At 40.4% G+C, this 19439-nt stretch overlaps 3 protein-coding genes across 5 annotated transcripts in view; 1 reads left to right on the top strand and 2 right to left on the bottom strand.

Moving 5' to 3' along the window:
* Window positions 1-1642, top strand: part of drp2 (dystrophin related protein 2) — a 103469-nt gene extending 101827 nt beyond the window's left edge. For all 3 annotated transcript variants that reach the window (XM_055224748.1, XM_055224747.1, XM_033974653.2), the window contains one exon: window positions 539-1642. In XM_055224748.1, the coding sequence (XP_055080723.1) occupies window positions 539-558 (20 nt within the window). In that variant the 3' untranslated portion in view covers window positions 559-1642. The remainder of the gene's footprint in view (window positions 1-538) is intronic.
* Window positions 1643-4701: 3059 nt separating this feature from the next.
* LOC129456574 (aryl-hydrocarbon-interacting protein-like 1) lies at window positions 4702-12601 on the bottom strand. The gene is made up of 8 exons (XM_055224696.1): window positions 12278-12601; window positions 11304-11483; window positions 10557-10745; window positions 10032-10208; window positions 9354-9495; window positions 6706-7163; window positions 5796-5940; window positions 4702-5327 (listed from the first exon to the last, which is right to left on the bottom strand). The coding sequence occupies exons 1-8, from the start codon at window positions 12371-12373 to the stop codon at window positions 4702-4704; spliced, it is 2013 nt and encodes a 670-aa protein (XP_055080671.1). The 5' UTR covers window positions 12374-12601.
* Window positions 12602-12884: 283 nt separating this feature from the next.
* taf7 (TAF7 RNA polymerase II, TATA box binding protein (TBP)-associated factor) lies at window positions 12885-19196 on the bottom strand. The gene is made up of 12 exons (XM_033973848.2): window positions 19009-19196; window positions 18007-18083; window positions 17843-17921; window positions 17570-17703; window positions 17323-17443; window positions 17178-17236; window positions 16731-16803; window positions 16389-16502; window positions 15551-15745; window positions 13984-14096; window positions 13399-13458; window positions 12885-13119 (listed from the first exon to the last, which is right to left on the bottom strand). Exons 1-12 carry the CDS (start codon window positions 19025-19027, stop codon window positions 13075-13077), a joined length of 1089 nt encoding a protein of 362 aa, XP_033829739.1. The 5' UTR covers window positions 19028-19196; the 3' UTR covers window positions 12885-13074.
* Window positions 19197-19439: the final 243 nt, after the last annotated feature.

Raw genomic sequence — 19439 nt, 5'->3', positions numbered from 1 at the left:
GCCAAATTAATGATGCAAAAAAGAGAAGTAGAAAAAAAGATAAAGTTCTGCTGAGAATTTATGGACCATCCTGTCTCCTGGATTTTAACAATGAACTCCCCCTCACATTCTTATGCCATGGGTGTTATATTTCTTTTTGACATATAAAATACATAATGGCTACAAATGCTGCATTTTTTCAATGGTTAAACAACAAATACAACAATAGTATTTGGAAGAGACCACATACAGTGTTGGCATCATAAAAAGGGAAATGTAATGTTATGTTAAATGAACTTCTGGGTCAAAAACATACAAAATACTCAAGTAAAACCCTTATATTATAATGAGAAGGGACAAAAGCAGCTAAGTGAAGACAAAAGTTCTTCTAGTAGGCTATTGTATAAAAGATTCATAGGGAAATAGGCAAAAACAACAGCTGGACTGTGCTCTCCGAGGCTTTTTTTCAGTTCAATGTTCTGTGACAAAAAGAATGCCTGACTGCACTGCCTTTATAACAAACAAAAACTAATATGTTTTCTTTCATTTGTTATTGCAGGCACCACCTCTCACATCTAACCCTGAGTGGGATGTGTCTAATCTCAGAGCGGAGGTCACGACACTGCAGCAGAGGTCAGACCCACTGTCAGGGCTAACCGTGCAGTGGCAACGCTAACAGAGCTAACCCTCCACTGGAACCTTGTGCACTAAACAGCCTTTTTCATGCAAACTGCTAAAGGCTTGCGCTGATGTCCAATTGGCCCGGTTAGCACCATGTGAACGCGCCAAAGGAAATTTAAGCAGAAGCAATTCAGGGAAACGTCAAAGGAGCAGCCAAGACACTGTGCTCACCAGTATCTGTGTCGATGGGCTTTAGTGTCAACCCACAGCACAAACTGGACCTTCACTGGACACGTTTAAAGACAGATACCGTTTCTCCAATGTGTCTGCTCCAGTTGTTATTTTTGAGAAGTTGGTGGCATAGTGTTAAGTAGACCAGGGCGGAGTTGGGTGTTGTGTTTAAAGTGGCTGGTGGTAGATTGTCAGGGAGTTTGACAGCATCCACAACAAGCTTATTTACTTTATGCGGATGACACAACATCAGTTACAACCATGATTTATTCACGACAGTCAAAAGCAGCCACTGGCACAGCCGCTCCATACGCACTCACTGAGCACACACACACACTCCTCTAATCCTCTCCGATCGCCTGTCGCCTGCCTCTCTTAAGTGAGTCCTTTACCCCACTGGTACTCTCACTTTCTTGCTGCTACATGCATTTATGGATCACTCTTTACGCATTGCACACAACTCCATGAACCGGCTTTCAACGTGACAATGAAATGCAGCCGAAACCCTTTTATCAGCGGGGGTTTAGACAAGCTGAAAGTTGTGCACCACTTTATTTTGTGGGCTAAAAATTGAGCTTTCAAATGTCTGCATGCATAACCCATTGGCATACCAGGTGCTATCCTGCCATGCCCACAGAAGGCAATAGAAGTAACTCCAGGCTACTGAGCTGCCAGAATCCTTCTCAACACGAGCTCATTTTTACAAACTGTTCAGGGGTGAAGTCTGTCATCTTAATACAATCCTACACAGACTTCATTCCTAATAAGGTCAGCCTCATGGAGATGTTATTGTAGCGTTAGTTCCAAATTGTTTTGTTGTCTCAAGTATCTTTGTGGTTTTATTGGAAAAGCAGTGCAAAATACATTCCCAAATAAGTATAAAAATATAAAAGATACATTCATTATTATTATTATTATTATTATTAATTTAAGTGCAAGTATTTTCATTGCAAAATACACCTCAGAAAAACATCTGTTCTTTCTGAGAGCAGGCTCACCTCTCCACAGATCTGACCTGTAACTTGGTGAGGTGTCTATCACTTGCTTGTATTTTATTTATTTTTTTATGTATGGAAGCCAACTGCAACTGCAACCCCTTTTTCCCTGTGAGCGTAAATAAAGTTACCTGAACCTGTCTTCGTGGAGATATATTTGAATGCACTATCTCCATGAAGACAAGCAGCACCAAAAGTTACAGAGTGCTGCTTTATACATGTCAACAGACCAATAATGTATGTAATTAGACACATTTTCTGAAGTCAAGTCATGTCAATTAATAGTTCAAGTCATCACCAGGGTCCTTGGGTGCTTCTTGTTGTGAACATAGCACAGTCAACAAATGCCTTAAACTAGACTTACAACGTTTTCTCACGGGACGCTCGTAGCTTTTGTTGTGTTTATTGAGAAAGGCGGGTCTCATCTGGAGGACGCAGCACCAGGAGGAAGAGGAAGTGCACGCAGCATGTGAGCATCCGTACGTTCTATCAGCTCACGCCTGTTGTCAGTGAACCCGAGTGATGCTCCAAGTGACTGAGATCAGAGGAATGAGAGGAAAGGTGAAGAAAAGATCCAGTTTTTGTTGCTTGAGGGCTAGACGGAGGGAATCACTTTGATGTGCCTGCTGCAGCTAAAGCCTGAGCCAGTGGACGAGCGGACTGAAACAAAGTCGAGTATGGGCGTGTGTCGTGAGTCGTAGCAATCATGGCTGCTTCTAAAGAGAGGAGGCAGACAGAGCTCCTCCTTGGACCTCCTAACTTCCCTCTAATCTCTGCTACATGAATGTGAAACCCAGAGCTGCATTCATTACATTTACAGGCTGATGCTTGAGGCACGTAGAGCCCACATTTGACATCCTTCTCCTCAGCACTTCTCTCCACTGCCTGCTCAGTTTTGATACTGTTGCTATGGGAACTGTCCCCAAGGACGCAGTTCCACAGATTTGCAAGTGGGAAAAGGTGATGTGCCGTTCATAATACAAATGCTAATAGCCTTAAGGAAAGCAGAGGAGCGATTTGTTTGCCAAATAACTCATCTTCGCTCGCTCTTTACTGAAGCTTAACCATTCTTCATCCTGCTCAAGTAACATAGGGGCAGTATACAGGAATATCCATCCATCCATGTATCCATCCATTTTCTTCTGCTTATCCGGGGCTTAGTCGCGGGGGCAGCAGTCTAAGCAGTAGCTCCCGGACTTCCCACACCCCAGACACTTCCTCCAGCTCCTCCGTCGGGACCCCGAGGCGTTCCCAGGCCAGCCGAGATGTACAACATAATAAAACATTTTACCAAAACTCTTTGATAAGTACATCTAAACCTATATATATACATGGAAAAAAAGTAAAACTCATTCATTTTTTTTTTTAAGAGAAACTTGAAATGCAGAATAAAGACAGTCAAATGTTTTAAGTGTATGTATATTTTGACTATACTATTTAAGTTTGATTTTAACTCTCGGAACAATATTACTTTGCCCCTTTATTCTAACTTATGAAGAACTTGCCCTGTATTGACTAATCACCACTTGTCTCATCTCTCCTGCGTTGTTTTGTTCACCGCCTTTTGTGCAAACGCCATTGATGCCACCCTGACAATGTGTGAATAAAGAGAACACATTCCCCACAGGGCTTTGCATGTCAACATTTATTCCATTTAATGTTAGCCATAATTAAACAATCACACTAGTTAATGACATGACAGTTATTGTACACACCTTGTCCACGCACATAACGTCTTACTACTGAGATCTAGATTAGCACTGACAGTCATCCAGCCCCATCCCATATGTATTTGTGTGACGTTGGATCGATGTAGGGTTTTGTACGGAGGGGAGGAAGGGGTCCGCGTGTATAAAGCACGTTCAGACATGCCCTAGCACCAAACTACTCCCCGTGGCGTGACTGAAGCTCTGAGATTGAAGGGAGTCCAGTCTCAAGAGAAAACCAGAACCAAGGCCTTGTATTGACTGGCGTTACAGCATGCGGTCGCCCCTCTAGCCTAACAGCGCTCATCATTATTCCCCTTGCCTCATAACATCATACCATGTCACTTTGCACATAAAAGGGCAAAATATGATGACACTGTCCTACCTTATGTCATACGTTTTATTTTGGGTTTAAATCACCATTAATATACCTCATGAATAACTTAAGAGTGTCTGATTTGTTGATTTAATGTTGTCCATGTACAGCACTTAAATACTAATTGCTGTCTGGAGTTTTTAATATGTATGTATAAAAGAGTTTTATGAAAAAGAAAGGATTTATACTGTAATAAGTGAGTGACTGGCTGCTTTTTACTTTGTGTACAGAAATAAAAACTTTGTATTCGCAATTAGTTTGGGCCAATATTTGTGTTTTGTTCCCCACACGCCTTCGCTTTTTGAGATTGTTTATCCAATAAGTGTGTCCTCTTTGTTTAAATATGGCTTTGTATGTGATGGAAGCAGAGAGATTAAGAGACTGAGCTGAGATTAGTTCAATGTAGAACATTCAGTACAAAAATAATTGTTGTTAATTAGCACAATTTGTAGCTCAATACTCAACAAACATTGCATCATTTATACGTTCATATTACTGTGGTTGTAAAAAAAAAAAAATCTATGCCCAGATACTAATCAAACCTAAAACTAGTATCAAATTGAATAAAAATTGGTTAAATATACATATATATAACTAGGATCAAACTGTACCTTTCTGTAATAATTTCAGAAGGGTCTTGCTCTATATCATAATTAGTCAAAGATCACATGGGTATATTACAAATGCTATTTTACCATCATCTTACATTAAATATGAGGTGTACAGTATGTATAGTTTTGTCTGATCTATACCACGATGAAACTATAAACACATTCTAAACTGTATATTTGTGTCAATGCTCCTCCTCATTGGTCCCAGCCTCTGCTCCCTCCCCCTGGTTCATCTCTAGAGCACTTCCATCTCCTGTCTGATCGACGCTTTCTTTGTTTGGCTTTGTGACTCTCTCTGGTTCTGGTGCGTCATGTGATGGACACTGGCCTTTCTCTGTAGCGTTATCGCCCCCTGCTCCGCTGCTCCGCCTACTATCGCCTGCTTCGCTGATGGGCATCGGATCACTATCTTTATCCGTGTCTCGATTAGTCGCTGCTTCCTCCACAACATTCCTTGTATTATCTAACTCTCCCCCACACTCATCACAAGCCTCTCTTTTCTCATCTGGAAGTACCATTTGATCTTCTTTGGTCTCCTCTTGTGCAAATTTGACATTCTTTTTCGGTTGAGCAGCTTTCGCCTTGCTCCTATCTGGCCCCCATTTTTCCTGTGTCGTCTCCCAGTAGTTCTTGTTCTGGCTTGAATGCATGATGCGTACATTCTCGCCTAGCTTTTTCAGCTCCTGGCGAACAATCGGTCTGAAGTTGGGGTCCAATTTCTCCACCATGGCGAAATCCTTCCTCGCTTCATCCTCATTGCACAAGGCAGCGTGTGCCCGTGCCCGCTGGTAGATTGCTTTAAAGTTACCTGTGGAGGGGCGAGAAGTAAAATTATTTGTGTGAAGGAACAAGGATCATGAGGTCTAGCTGGAGTCAAATATCTGGGCGCAAAATTGATGGGGCGACATAAATGAATAGAAAAGGAGAGACTTAGAACAACGCTTTCACACGGGCTTTGACTATAAATAATTCAGACGCAGCAGAAACAAAAACAGTGAATATATTTCTGACTGAGATGTCCACGGGTGGGTGCCAAGGGAACAAAAGAAAGACTCAGCATTGCGGTGCTCACTGTTTGGTTGCTATTTCCCTGGTAAACAGAGGGATCAAGGATTGATGCAGCGTGAAAGCAGGCATTTGCTAAGGGCCATGCAACAGATCTTATTCCTACAACCAAAATGTAAAAATGCACGACTAAAGTATATTAAAACTGAGATATCTTTGATCCCATCTCCTGTTTTCCTCCCCCAGACACACTCGCAGCCTTATATATTACCTTTGTGTTTCTTGAGTAACTTGTTGTTGAGCTCCACGACTTGCTGGTGCTGCTTCAGTTCTAATAGGCACTGGCTGAGGTTGAGGCCCAGGGGAAGGCGCACTTTCTCCAGGGAATCCCAGTCGTCTCCCTTCCGGTCCACCTGCTGGGTACACCAAGGACACGAGATTAAAAGGATGCTAGCTAGGAGAACGTTTGTAGCAAAATGTTTGAGTGACAAGGTGAAGTGATAGTTAAAGATGTAGATGAGTGTAAATGGCAGAGCATGGTTGAGGTGCGTTGACTGAAATGAGGGATGACAGGGGGCGGGCTGATGACTGCAGTGGGCTTTATTGTGTGTGAAAGGTGTGACAGGCGCGACGGTGAGGGGTGGGGCAGAAGAGCAAGTTTAAGAAAGAAACAGCAGAGGCGCAGGCAAGCTGTCACACTGATAACTCTTTGCATAGTGTTATTTTTAGCTCATTCTTTGCTCTTCACTTTACCAGAATACCTACAATACTGCAGCTGCCTCTGCTTTTTGAAAACCAACACATAATAACAGTTTACAGGGAACTGGAGAGGATTTTTCTGGCAATGTGGTTGTTACTGTGATAAATCCAGCTGGATGTTGCTGTCAAAGAAATTATTGCAATATGGCATGATTAAGTTTGTGGTCCTTCATAAAAAAATATATCATAATGCACAAATCTGTTGGTTTCCAAAAAAAAAAAAAACTTTACTTACAAAACATGTTGAAATCATTCTATATTGACAAAGATATTCACTTTTGACTGAAACACTGTAGTAGGATACTTGTGTGTTAAAGTTGCCCTTGTGTAACAAACACATCCAAATATGCAAAATTGACAAAGTGCCTTGCCCAAGGACACCACAGTATATCACAGAAATTAAACAACCGAACTGGACTCACTGTGTTTTGCAGGTGGTCCACGTATTCTATGGCCTCTTTAAACTTCTCAGACGCCTCTTTAAATTTTCCCTGTGTTATCAGGAAGTTGCCCTCCTTCTGAAGCAGCATGACCAGTCGGAGCATCTGCTGCCAGTCTTTGCCCTCAGTCAAAGTCATCTGAGACAGCTGCTCCTCCTCTTCATCACCTGCTTTATTTTCACAAACTTCCTCACTGGCCGTTTCCACAGTTTCTTCATCGTCGTTTTTCTCCTCCTTGTTCTCCAGCTTATTCCAGTACTGCTCCTTCTCCTCCCAGTACTTTTCTTTCATGCGTTCAGACAGGCTCCTCAGCTCTCGGTGCACCAGTGAGTTCAGGGTGACATCCAGTTGTGCGACCATGTTGAAGTCTCTCCTCGCCTCCTTCTCGTTCCACACTGCGGCATGTGCTTTTGCCCTTTTGTAATAACCTTTCACACAATCTGCCAGAAGAGAGGAAACAGTAATGGAATAACTAAGACACAAACAACGTAATTAGTGTCAGAGCTGTGCATATAACGATAAAGCAGGGCCATCCTTTGCACCACGTAATTTGTGTTATATAATTTTGCCTTTCTCACCTCGCAAAAGTAAAATATGTAAACATGACATATTGGATTTCCACTGTAATGCCTCCTCTTCAGATAAATCGGATCCTGAGCTACTAGGTTAACTCAATTTCTCTGTTCCTTGGCATTTCATTTACCTTCCTGCTAAATCTTCATCCGGCTCAAATTTCAACAGATATCTACGTACCCTGGGGCAGTGGCACAGACGCTGCACCAGACTTCAGCAAGAGGAGAATTTGTATAAAGTGATGGGGAATGGGAGTAATGCTAACAACCGCAGGGAATGTGATGTAGCTGGGATGGAAAAAGCCATGCATCCCCCCCTGGAAAGTGTGACAATGATGATGATGACAAAGAGGCAGGTATTGGTGTGTACATATTTCGCAGTTGCCATCTCATACAAATATAAATCTGAAATCCATGGCACACAGCGGGCCAAAGGCTGACTGCGATGGCCGAGGAGCATAATTCATAAGGCTCTGGCCCGGAGTAGACACTTTGCCAGTATGTCAGGTCCTCTAGGAGTCTGTGTGCATAGCCATGGGTTTGACAGTACAAGTCCCTAGAGTGCTCTAAAGAACACCATGTTATGCGAACCTAAGTCCACCCACACACTTATTGTACAGTTGCAGCATACAACCTTGTGTTATTGTGAGGCAGTTATGAGTAATGAGAATAACAATCCGTTGTGTGTGAATGAAGGTTCTTGTACAACACACCGGGTCATATAAAGCCACAGTTATAACGATGTTTCCTGCTCAAAAACATACCCGGAGTTGTGTTATGTTTCATTCGCACATATTTGATTAATCTTTTATTATTAGTCTTTCTACATTTTCTCATATAGTGGTACTTTCCCAGTTAACATCTATCTTTTAGCTTTAGTTCAGTAGAGTTTGGCAATACCAGGGCTCAAATCATCCAAATTATTCTAATGAAGGTGTATGGAGTTTAAAATCACAGCGGAGCACTTCCTGTATTACTACATGACATCACAAGGTAGAACAGACGGTTTCCTTTTGAAAGAACTCAGCCTAAATATGCAGGGTTTGTGTGTTAAACATGTGTGAATGAAATAAAATACAAATCCAAGTATGTTTTTAATGAGGAAACAACATTATAACAGATCAGAAAATACCGTATTATGGGGCTTTTAAAGTGTATCCTCATCGTTGCCAGACCTTTATCCAGGTTTGGGACTAGCACAAAGTGTGAACTAACCTGTGATCCCTTAAAACAGGATGTCATATAATATAAGTAGTGATGGGAATAATACTGAAATTACTCCTGCAATCTCAATACTCCATACTTTTTTTTCACCAACACTGTGTAGTTTGAAGCCTGAATTGCACACAGCCATTTATTTCTTTAATAAGAGGAAAGTAATTATCTTCTGAAAACCACCAAATGAAAGAGTAATTTTACCAGAATACAGTAACTCAAAACTTGTATTCGCAATATATATTTTTGGTACATGTATTTAAATATTTCCCAACAGTTACTAGTTACTTCTACACATTTTTTATTTAGATAATGATTGACTTGAATGTGTTTCATTACATATACAGGATAAATTAGAATAAACCAACATAGTATAGGAATAAGAAGTAGAGGACTGGAACACAGGACTGTTCCCACATTCCCAGTCTCTATTACAGCTCTACATTAATCTGGAAACTATAGGACTCTTGGGAATGACTGTCATGATGCTAACAGCAAGCGCAAACCCATAACTGCAGCTCCCACAGCAGTAGTTTTTCCTGCAATGGGGCCTGTTATGGAAATCATCTCGCATTTGCACTGAATCTATTTTTGTCTGTGCTAGTAGGCCATTTAGACACACGCCACCAATCAGATTTTTCTTTCCTTCCTTGCATGGTTAATGCAGCTTATACCACTCCTGGTTTTCTGTGATGAGTTGTTAAAGCAATGACCAAAGCTGCAGAACCAGCTATGGTCAAGATTAGTAATGTATAACAGTGCATCGTGTTCTCTTTCAAGCAAACAAAAACTGGATAAGCAGCCAGATAAAAGTCAAAGGGCTGCTCATGAGGGAGGCATTACCTTTGTGTTTCTCCAGCAGTTCAGTGGTGTGCTCGATGACTTCATAATACTCCTCCAGCTCCAGCATGCACTGGCAGTAGTTCAGCTCCAGAGGGATGATCATGCGGCCCAGATTTATGTAGTCGATATCACCAGGCATCTCCTGCATTTTAACACAACAGTGCTGGGCTGCCTCAACACTCACAACAAACTTATATGTAGATAATTGTTTTTGATATTTTAATATCTATACTGTTGATTTAAAGCTCCACTGCGTAACCTTTTCACCAAAAATTTGATTGAAATAAAAGCGTGTTTTGTTTTTATTGCATTGAAACACTTGCACTCTGACTCTTAATTGGACTAGAGCAGAGCCTCCTCTGGTTTTCATGAACATTTCTTTTGGCTATAATATTCCACAGTTTGGTATAAAACCTCTATCTACCTGCAAGGAGAATGTTCTGCAGTATAGTTTTAATATACGATGGAATCATGCAGGTGACATGGCATGTCCAAAAAGTTACACAGTGTTACTTTAATAAAACAAAAATCTATTGTGTCCCTAATATATGGACCTTGGTACTGGATTGTTCCATATATAGAGCCCAATTCTGGTCGTACCTATGCCTAAAAACTCTACATTAAACTCCTGAAACTCTTTTACATTTTTACATTATGTTCTTCATGCCCTCTACTCACTCTGGACTGGACAGTTTTGAGCAGCAGCACAGCCTCCTTGTATTTGCTGGCGGCCTCTCTAAACTTTCTTTGTTTGACAAGTGCATTGCCCTGCATGTGTAAGATGGGTACAGTCTGGAGCTTCTCATCCTTCTCCATCATCCAGGACTCCCTGTGGTAAGACATGGGGTCTCCCACCTGGAAACAGCAGGGGGGATGACAGCAGTAGCAGTGGATGAAGAGGGTGAGTGGACAAGGCAAGCATTAATAATAGCCTTTGTCTTCTTCTGCACAAATTTAGTCTGACAGTGATGTTAATTTATTGTAGCGACTGAATCAGGAGCTAGTTCAGAGTCATTTATTATTTCACAGCTACATGTTTTTGGAGAAAGGAAACCAAGATTTTGTCAGCACTCTCACAGAGTTTTAGAAGTCCATTGTGAGTAAGACTGCGGTATAAATAAATAAAAAGGTCTTTGACAGTGCCAAACTATTTTTACAAATGTCAGCTCTGTGGTAGACACATTCCTATTTGGGGAAGTTTACCTGTAGCAGCTCCATGATGAAAATGAGAGGCTGGGGCGTCCTCATCAGCTCATCCAGCTCTGGGTATCCTGTGGAGTGGTAGTGGAAGAGGTTCCCCATGCCACACATGTGCCGCTGGCCCTCCAGGGGGTCTTTGCCTTGAGCGATCAACCGCATACCCTTAGACACAATGGGGTACAACCCTGTGTGCTATAAAAGAAACACCTCAGAGTCAGAGAGCAAACAAGTCCTGTGGAAAACTTCGGACTACCTTCCAGACATTTAAGTGTAATTGTACTTTGTATGCATTTTCCACACAAATGATAAAGATTGACAATGACTTCCAGAAATAAACCAATTCCTCCTGCCCAATATTGCGGTCACTTCCTTTGGTTGATTCATAAACAACCATGTTCTTTCATCATTCTTTCCTATGGTCCTAATAATACTTCTGAGACAGACACTTCATCATGTCAGCCCCCCGGCGCTGTTGCCTTGGACCAATCAGTGCCGCTTGAAAAAGTGGACACCATCTTACTTGCAAATGAAACATTTTCTCTCGAAGGAAAGGACCAACATTTGCACAAAGGAGCTGTGCGGATGGTAATGTTTCCACACAAGTACAGTGTTTATTATAGAAAAGATGTAGGTGGCTCGGAGCATGCTTCATGTGCATGATAATAAGGAGCTCCCTTGCTCTCATAAAGACTTATTAGAACTCTCTCATTGGATATTATTCTGTTTCTGTGTGCCTTCAAAATAACTTACTATGGCATCGCACCAGAACTCAGCCACTTCTCCAATTCTCATTGATGTCAGCAGTGTCTCCCACACCTCCAGTTTAAACATCTTCCCAACAAAGATTTCAGCTGGTCTGCCTGCACACCGGCTGTCATCTATAATGGTGCGTTCAAAGTTGTCCAGAAGCGTTTGGAAGTGAAACACCAACTAAAAACGAAAGAAAACATACATATATTTGTTAACATTAGTGTATGTGTGTGTGTAGATATATATATATATATATATATATATATATATATATATATATATATATATGAAAATGATGCAGTCAGTGGACCTGCACTTTCAACAGACTGGAGCAGATTCAATGTATATGAGAAGAGGTTACATATTTGTCATAATGGTGACAATATTAGGAAATTAAAGACAACAACTAGCAAGTACAGGCAGCTGTTCAGATAATTTTGACTAAAATTATAGTAAGACAAACATCTGTTTGGAAAAATGTTCCACAATAATGTAATGTATTTATGGCTGCAGATATAATCATGGTAATCATATGTGTGTGAGTGGAAATGGGCCCCTAGGGAGGACACACATTATAAGCCATGCAGGTAACGCTGGAGAGCCTTGCTGTTGCTGTCATTGTGCAGGGCAACATTCGCCAGTGTGTCCAGGCTTGGTGCCATATGGAGGATGTGAGCGGGAAGGAGAAAACTCCCAGCGACCAGCGCATCAGAGACACAGCCACATTGCCAAAAAAACATGTTGCAATTTGGCTGACCAAATGTTAGCTCTGTGCATACGGCCAGACAAGAATAATTTCCTCCCCTTATGAATAATTCACACAAGTCTGACTGATGTAGACAATGGCTCGCTAAACTAAAAATAGACCTTTTCTGTGGAGCCAATACATCACAGAGGAATTAGTCTGATTGTAATTTATCTTCACAAAGTCTGGTTTAGTAGTGATGTTACTTAGAAGTAGGATTCTGACTAACCTTGGTGCCAGGTGGGAAATGTGGGAGGGGTCCAGTTCCTCCTGCCAGGATCTTCTTCTTCACTCCTGGGTGCTTGAGCAGATACGTTTCCTCCATTGTCAGCACTCCAGACAGAAAAAGTTATTTTCTTTCCCTGGTGTTGTGTCCTTGTGGCTTTCTAATTAGCCCAGTGGAGAGTGTCTTGGCTGTTAGCTGCTCTCTGACAGATGGCAGGATTAGTCCGGGTTTGGAGACGGCCACTTTAATCTGACAAGCTAATCCCCAGTCTTCTCCTGCCATTGGTAGGGCAATTCCTGCAGGATGCAGCCAAAGAGTAAGGGATGACCACAGGCCAAAGTGAAAAAGGTTTAACACTGAGAAGAAAGTGCCAGAAAGTTCCTTCAAACATCAAAGTTCCTTCTGGAAAAGCAGGAATCTTATGAAAAATTAAGTCTGTTTCTTCCATAGGTTTATAAAGCTCAATAGGTCACTTTGCCAGAAGCAACCCTTCTTTGTCACGGATCTATAATAAGACCTTATTATACTATCATATTCTTTGTACTATAAGATTACAGCAAGATTTGTGTGTGACTAGAGAATCAAGTAAAACAAGCAATCGCTTTGGACGGACAAAATGTTTTTATTCATTGTAAATAAGTAACATCAGAGTAACATAGAATTAAAAAAGGGGAAAAAGCAATGTCATAATGTTATGAATTTCAGCACAACACAACTACAGAATATTGATCCTTCACACAGACTGTCTCCTCCGTCTTCCACTGCGAGAGGGAACAAGGCATAAGGCTGCCACCTGTTGGTCACTTCTCAATCAGAGAGTCAAGCTGCTCCTGTAGCGAGGCCAGCTGTTGGAGCAGAAAATAAAAGGTGAGACTGAAGTCCCACTGCCCTCTGTGTAATTGGGGGGTAAGTGGATGATGATTAACAAGTCTTTTCACATTAAAACATGGCCTTCATTTGTCAAATACAAACACCAGCTTGTATCACTCGAGGTGGTCAAAGCCAGAAACAGCAGAACAGAAGGCAATACTTGACAAATGAACACGAGAATCCATGTTGAGAGCTAATAAACAAAAGCACTGTCAAGGAGGAGTGATGCTGGCATTTTACAGAAAAGATCTTACTTGTTCCATCTCTCGCTCTTCCTGCTGAATAATCTCATCCAACAAGGCCTGGAAACGGTTCTATGAAGAGAGACAGAGGTTCTTTAGAGTGGACATGCAGAGCCTCATTAAACTGTGATTGTCTTAAATGTAACACTGCCTTGACTGCTCATGCCACTGACAGAAAGGACATTTGGAATGCCAGTCAGATACAGCTGACCTTTTCCCTGGGCGTGTGATAAAAACAACTGAAGATGGGCTTCTGCGCTCTAGCACCAGGCAACAAGAGTCATAAATGGAACTGTGCAACATCCAGGGCTGCTCATATATCAATGAGTCTTGTTCAATAAAGCACAATAAAACATTGAGATTGTATTATGTTATGCTTTAAAGTTTGGATTACTGTTACTAGAAGGTCATGGGGTCGTATTATATTTTTAAGACAAAAAAATGAAAAATTATTTCAGCATGATTTATTTATTTATTTATTTTTTATTATTTTTTTACTTCACTCTTCAGTTTGCTTTTACCGTCAAGCTCATCTGCAAGTCATTTCTGGTGGGTACATGCAGACCTACTTTCTGTACGTCTGGTTGTAAGTCTTACTTTGAGGGCCTGGTTTTCCACTTTCATGATGAGCTCCTCCTGCTGTTTCTTCCGGGCACGAGTCTCTTGAAGCTTGGCCTTGATACTGTTGATCTGCACCTGATATTCCATAACTGCAAACACAGGGTCAGAGGGGACAAGTGTCACATTAGGAACTGTTGCTTTCAAACAACCCTTTGCAAGCTGAACCATGAGGATGCCACCATTGAATTTAATATTCATATTCATTCTTAGCACCTTAAACTGCTCGACACTTTTTAAATCTTGTTGTACATGTAGCATGTTGCAATGACAATAAAGATCTATTCTATTCTAAACACATTTTGGTTCATGAGTACATTTCAATGGTTTTCAGTCAGCAGCCTGCAAAGCTAAAAGGCACAAAATTATCAATTTGCACTGGGCTCTACAGAGACTTAAACCTAACCAAAGTGAATGTGCACAACAACAACCTGTGACTTCCTTTACCATCTACCCACCACTAAATTAATTGTATCATCCTCTGCTCCTCTCCTCTCGCTGACAGAAAATCCTCTTAGACAACTTTAGTGTGTAGAAAGCAGCCAATAGGAATCCCTGCAGACCCATTCATTAAGTTTCTAAAGGATGCCAAAAACACAGCCAGCCCTGGACTCATTTTAAAAGCCTCTGCTTGGCTACTGGACTGGAGCTGGCCAGGTGACAGCTCCATGTATGTAGATAAACAGGCATTGAGCTGTCAGACCAGACCGCTGAGCCACAACACCTGTCAGCTCGGCGAGCTGAAGAGCAGAGACTGTCAGAATGAGAATCTCTGTGGGCGAAACTACGATTTCAAGTTTAAATACGGGCTACAGTCGACATAAGTATGTGTCTGAGGACTGACCTGAAAAACTCTACTCTTATTAGAAGTTCAGACGCCTGGCAGAGGTTATTTCTTGCCTTTGTTTTGACAAGAAGCTGGGAAGGTTTCATTACTTTTCTTGTCAGGCGGTCAAGTCTCCAAGTACAGATCAGCATGCCAAGTACTACTGGGGCAGGTATTAAAGATGCAAATCAAAGAATGTAGATGTTTAGAGAGAATGCTACACTAAACCCAAGTAGTGAGGGGACAAATGTATCTTGCAATTGTAGTGCACATGTAATAAATAAAGAACACATTATGCATTATTTGTATTGCAATTGGCCTTTAAATATACTCTTGAGTACCCTTGCTTTGCCATCTCATATTTCTGAACTGCTTAAGTATAGACAACACATCTTCCATCAGTCTATGCTCCCTCATCTGGATTTGTTGCCATCATCATACAGTGGGAATTAACTATGAAAAAAGCTAGCCATTTATGCAACAAGACCAGCATGCTAATACGAGATTGTACTTTCACATCAGACACTCTCAGAGCAAGTCTGATGATGATTTATGGACAGGAAACCACCTTTGATGTCACAATCCAGAGAAAATGATTGATTTTTGAGGCTCAGAACAAGAAATCATAAAAATCAATTAAACAATTTATGTTTTTGACGAGGGAACAATGTTATTACATAAACATACTGACTCCCCAAATCTCTGCTGTAATATTCTCACCTATCTGGTTGGTCTGATCGGCCTCGTTCTGGGTAGAGTCGGACTCATTGAGTTTGTCATGTAGTTGTCGGACCAGATCATCCTCAGTGTCCATGATGTTCAGGTCTTCATCCTCGTGCCTGTCCCCTTCATCCTCCTCATCCTCACTGGAGCTGCTTATGTCATTGAAGATCTCCCTCAGTTCATCGCGCTGGGCTGCTCATATAGGGCACATAGAGAAGGAAGTTGGCATGGATCCAAAAACAGGCTCAAAGCTTAGAATTAGCTTGGTCATGATGAATAAACAAATTATGCTAACAAGAGAATCACATTTTCTGCCTGGCTTTATAACATAAATCATACAACTTTATACCTGTAACCTGTATGGAGCTGTACAGCTTCTTGGGAGACAGAGGTAGGAGGAAGCTTAAAGGTCAGAGCTTAACAAATGCTTGAGTGGGCTCCATTTCCTTTTCACACTACTGGGTCAGAGGTTATCACGAGTGACAGGGTGAGTGTGTACCTTTAAAATAAAGGTTAATCCTCACCATTAACTGAAGGAGCAAAAAAATACTACTGAACAGGAGAGGGCCAATGCACATGCCACTTATACACTGCTATCTTCTATCTAAGTGAAAAATGTTTAAAAAGATTTTGTCATTTTATACATTTTTGTTTGGTTTTGCTTGTAATATATTTATCTGACGCCCTGATCCAGATGGCAGCGGAAATGCACAGGTGGACGCCATCCCATTGTCACATTAACCTATCACATGGTTCTAAGGGTCCCCACATGCCGCAAACTGAACCACATTTAGTTGCAATAAATCATTACTGTAGGTAATAAAGATGGTTTTACCACTTTGTCCATGTCCCATCTTGTGTCCTGAGGTGCCAGGTGAGGAGTCCAGGTTGCCCAATGAACCGTGCTGATCTGCATCTTTGGATTCATCTTCAGCTATGACCTCCCATCCTACAAAGGTTTGTTAAGGTCATGTCCAAATCAGGGAGTTGCAAAACCCAATTTTCTCTGATGTTTTTAAAACCCTTGGAATTTGTTTTGTGTAAATGTTTTCTTTATCTTTAATAGCATCCTCTTATGTTATTACTTCTCTCAAGGAAGAATAAACTTTCAGACAATTATAAACATTATCTACATTTTTGTTAATTACAAATAAATACAAATATATAGAAAGGATACGGACACTGACAGCCTCGGCATCTGTACTCAGCAATCTCTTCACTTCCTTCTCTACATCAGGAGATTCAATGTACTGCAATAGAGAGAAAGACAGATTGGGTTACATATTGTATTAAAGATATCTTAATGCCATCCTGCATCTCTCAGTCTCTTTCTAAATCACACAGACCGTTCCAGTAGGCAACACGCCAGGAAGCACATTAGCGATTAAAAACAGAAGGGCCAAATCGATATGGCTCGGGTCTGGAAGATTTTTTAAGAACATAGCAGATGCTAAACTACACTGAAAATGCCTTATCTAAATGTAAATGTTGGACTGAATTCACCACAGTAGTATAAAATTATATATAATAGAACTCAGAGAACCTCAGAAAAGCACACATCATAAGAAAAGAAAGGGACTTATAGTGGTTATTGAAGCTCAGGCAGAAATGAAAATATCAGTACCTTCTTTTTAGCAGTTTTCCGAAATCTCCTCTTGCGAGTGTTTTTTAGTGGACAGGTAACTAAGGGGAAAAAGAGTAAAAAATCAAAACAGCATACCAAGTAAGCAATACAATAAAATGACATAGCTCTGACACTGTTGACTTACTCCCATGGTTCCAAACAAACTTCTTGTCCTTGTCTTTGTCTTTCTTCTTGCTTTTGGGGTCCGTACCCGTTGGCTCTTCTAAAGGAGGGTAAAGATCTCCATCTAATGTACAAACCAGCATCTAGTACAGAAGCATTAAACAATGTTAAAAAATATATTTTGATTTGGTAAAATAGATTTACTGGGTCAACTTGTAACTACTATGGTGTGTACGCAAAAAGACAAGACAAAAAATGTAGGGTTTTACCTGACAAACATCAGCTGTTTTGTAGAATGTTTTCTTGTCAACAGTTTTAAGTGATTCAATCATACAGGGAAGATCAACAAGCTTACAGGCCAAAGGGACACGGTCAACTCTTACAATTCCATGACGTCCATCCGCTGCAAATGAGACCAAACATTAGGCCTTATTATTCAAAACAGAAGAAGTGTTTTGGTTTGTGTAAAAGTGTAAAGCATTTTCACATTTAAAAATATGTATTTATCCCATTTTATAGGTTGTATTGAGAATGCATCTTACGGTGCAGTTCAATGGTAAGTCTGTCCTTCATGTTCATGCTACTGGACTGGGCTATCCTTCTCACTGTAGATGCATACTCCTGTGACGTGAAAGCACAAACCTCAGTAAAATCATAGAAGTAACTAAACTGAGTATCTCTAAATAACTGAAGTGTTAGAACTTACTGTAGGCAGGCGCAAAACAAACTGACTCTCAAGCTCATAGGGGGCATCTTCTTTGTTCTTGGAGCCAGCCTTCCCAACTAAGTATCACAAAGTGAGACAAATACCTTATAAATAAGTATTGCTAAAATACATTAGCAATGGTATTAGTACAACTGAAATCTAATAAACAATGCCATATCGCTACTGACAATAACATACATAAAACATTTAACTTCACAAAGGCATGAATAATGTGTATGATTAGAAAACATCCCCAATCATTAAGCTTCCAATTGAGGCTGAAATCACGACAGTACCTTATTAAACAAAATATTACACATTACTTGCTCTTCGTGGGTTTTACGTAAATGATACATTCCGGATTTTAATATTCTTCTGAGAACAAAATTATTAACCATTTTATCTGAACAGTTTAATTGCCATGGTCATGTAGGACTCTTGCCATAGCTTTAAAGTGAAACCCATACATTGGACTGAAATCATTTTCTGTTCTGCATTTAGAATTCTACGGGCATTCTACACTTTTAATCTTCTAAAATTATCTCCTGTAAGTAATTTTGTTTTTAATTTGAAATAATTGGGGATGTCTTCAAGTCACATAAAACATTGACAAAATGTAATATGTGTAGGAAAAGTACGGGACCTAAGAATGTATTTTCTTCATCAAGTCAGGCTAGTTTGTGCCAAATTTCAACATCTGTCACAAAATATGAGTGTGCGTGGTCTCATCGTCTGAACTAAGACCAATCAGATCCCAAAACACACTAGTTCGATTAGCCATAGCTAAATGCCTATAGTAAATCAAATCGCACTCTCCTCGTGTTAAATGCAGGGCATTTTAACATAAAACATGGATGCCATCTGCTGACGATTCTGTTCCCACATTAGATATTGCTACATTTTTTTTCATATTTTGTAAAGTAAGGTGCAAATCCTGTTTACAAGACGGTGTTATGTTGTTAGCTCAGTTAGCATCAATGGCTAAACATAGCACAATCTTACCTTTAGTCTTAGACGTCATCTTTAGAAATATTATAATCCTTGAAGCTGCTAAAACAATACACTTTTAATTCTCTAACTGCATTTGTGTTTTGTGAAAAGTCCAGTTAAGATCCAGTTTAAGATTTGAGAGAAAATGTAAAAGCGCAGCTTGAGCTCCTCCTGGCGCTGCGCTGGTACCGACAGAGGGCGCTGTGTTCACGAGCGCAACCTGTCATTTGCAAATTGTATTATTATTGTTTTAAAGATGTATTATCTTCCTTGACATCAAATTAAAGTTCCTTAAAACAATAGTATACAATTTTACAATACATAATTACAGTTTTTATGTAACTTTTATTATTTTTTAAACCAATTATTTCAAATTAAAAGTCGACGAAAATGAATATAAAGATCTAAACAGTTTCTGGAAGATTATTTACTAGTATGAAATC

The sequence above is a fragment of the Periophthalmus magnuspinnatus genome, chromosome 10 (assembly GCF_009829125.3).
Source record: "Periophthalmus magnuspinnatus isolate fPerMag1 chromosome 10, fPerMag1.2.pri, whole genome shotgun sequence".
Taxonomy (NCBI): domain Eukaryota; kingdom Metazoa; phylum Chordata; class Actinopteri; order Gobiiformes; family Gobiidae; genus Periophthalmus; species Periophthalmus magnuspinnatus.
The sequence above is the reverse complement of the archived record's forward strand: the minus strand, read 5'-3'. Positions and strand labels throughout refer to the sequence as shown.

Bases quoted from the DNA above. Each gene is read 5' to 3' on its own strand.
- LOC129456574 (XM_055224696.1), bottom strand. From the start codon at position 12,373: ATGGAGGAAACGTATCTGCTCAAGCACCCAGGAGTGAAGAAGAAGATC. The intron at 10,209-10,556 runs GTAAACTTCCCC...TGCTGTTTCCAG, and splicing joins TCATCATGGAGCTGCTACAG to GTGGGAGACCCCATGTCTTA. The intron at 9,496-10,031 runs GTGAGTAGAGGG...GTTAAAATGCAG, and splicing joins TCAAAACTGTCCAGTCCAGA to GAGATGCCTGGTGATATCGA.
- taf7 (XM_033973848.2), bottom strand. The intron at 17,237-17,322 runs GTAAGTCAACAG...TTTTCCCCTTAG, and splicing joins GTTTGTTTGGAACCATGGGA to TTACCTGTCCACTAAAAAAC. The intron at 16,804-17,177 runs GTACTGATATTT...TCTCTATTGCAG, and splicing joins GGAAAACTGCTAAAAAGAAG to TACATTGAATCTCCTGATGT.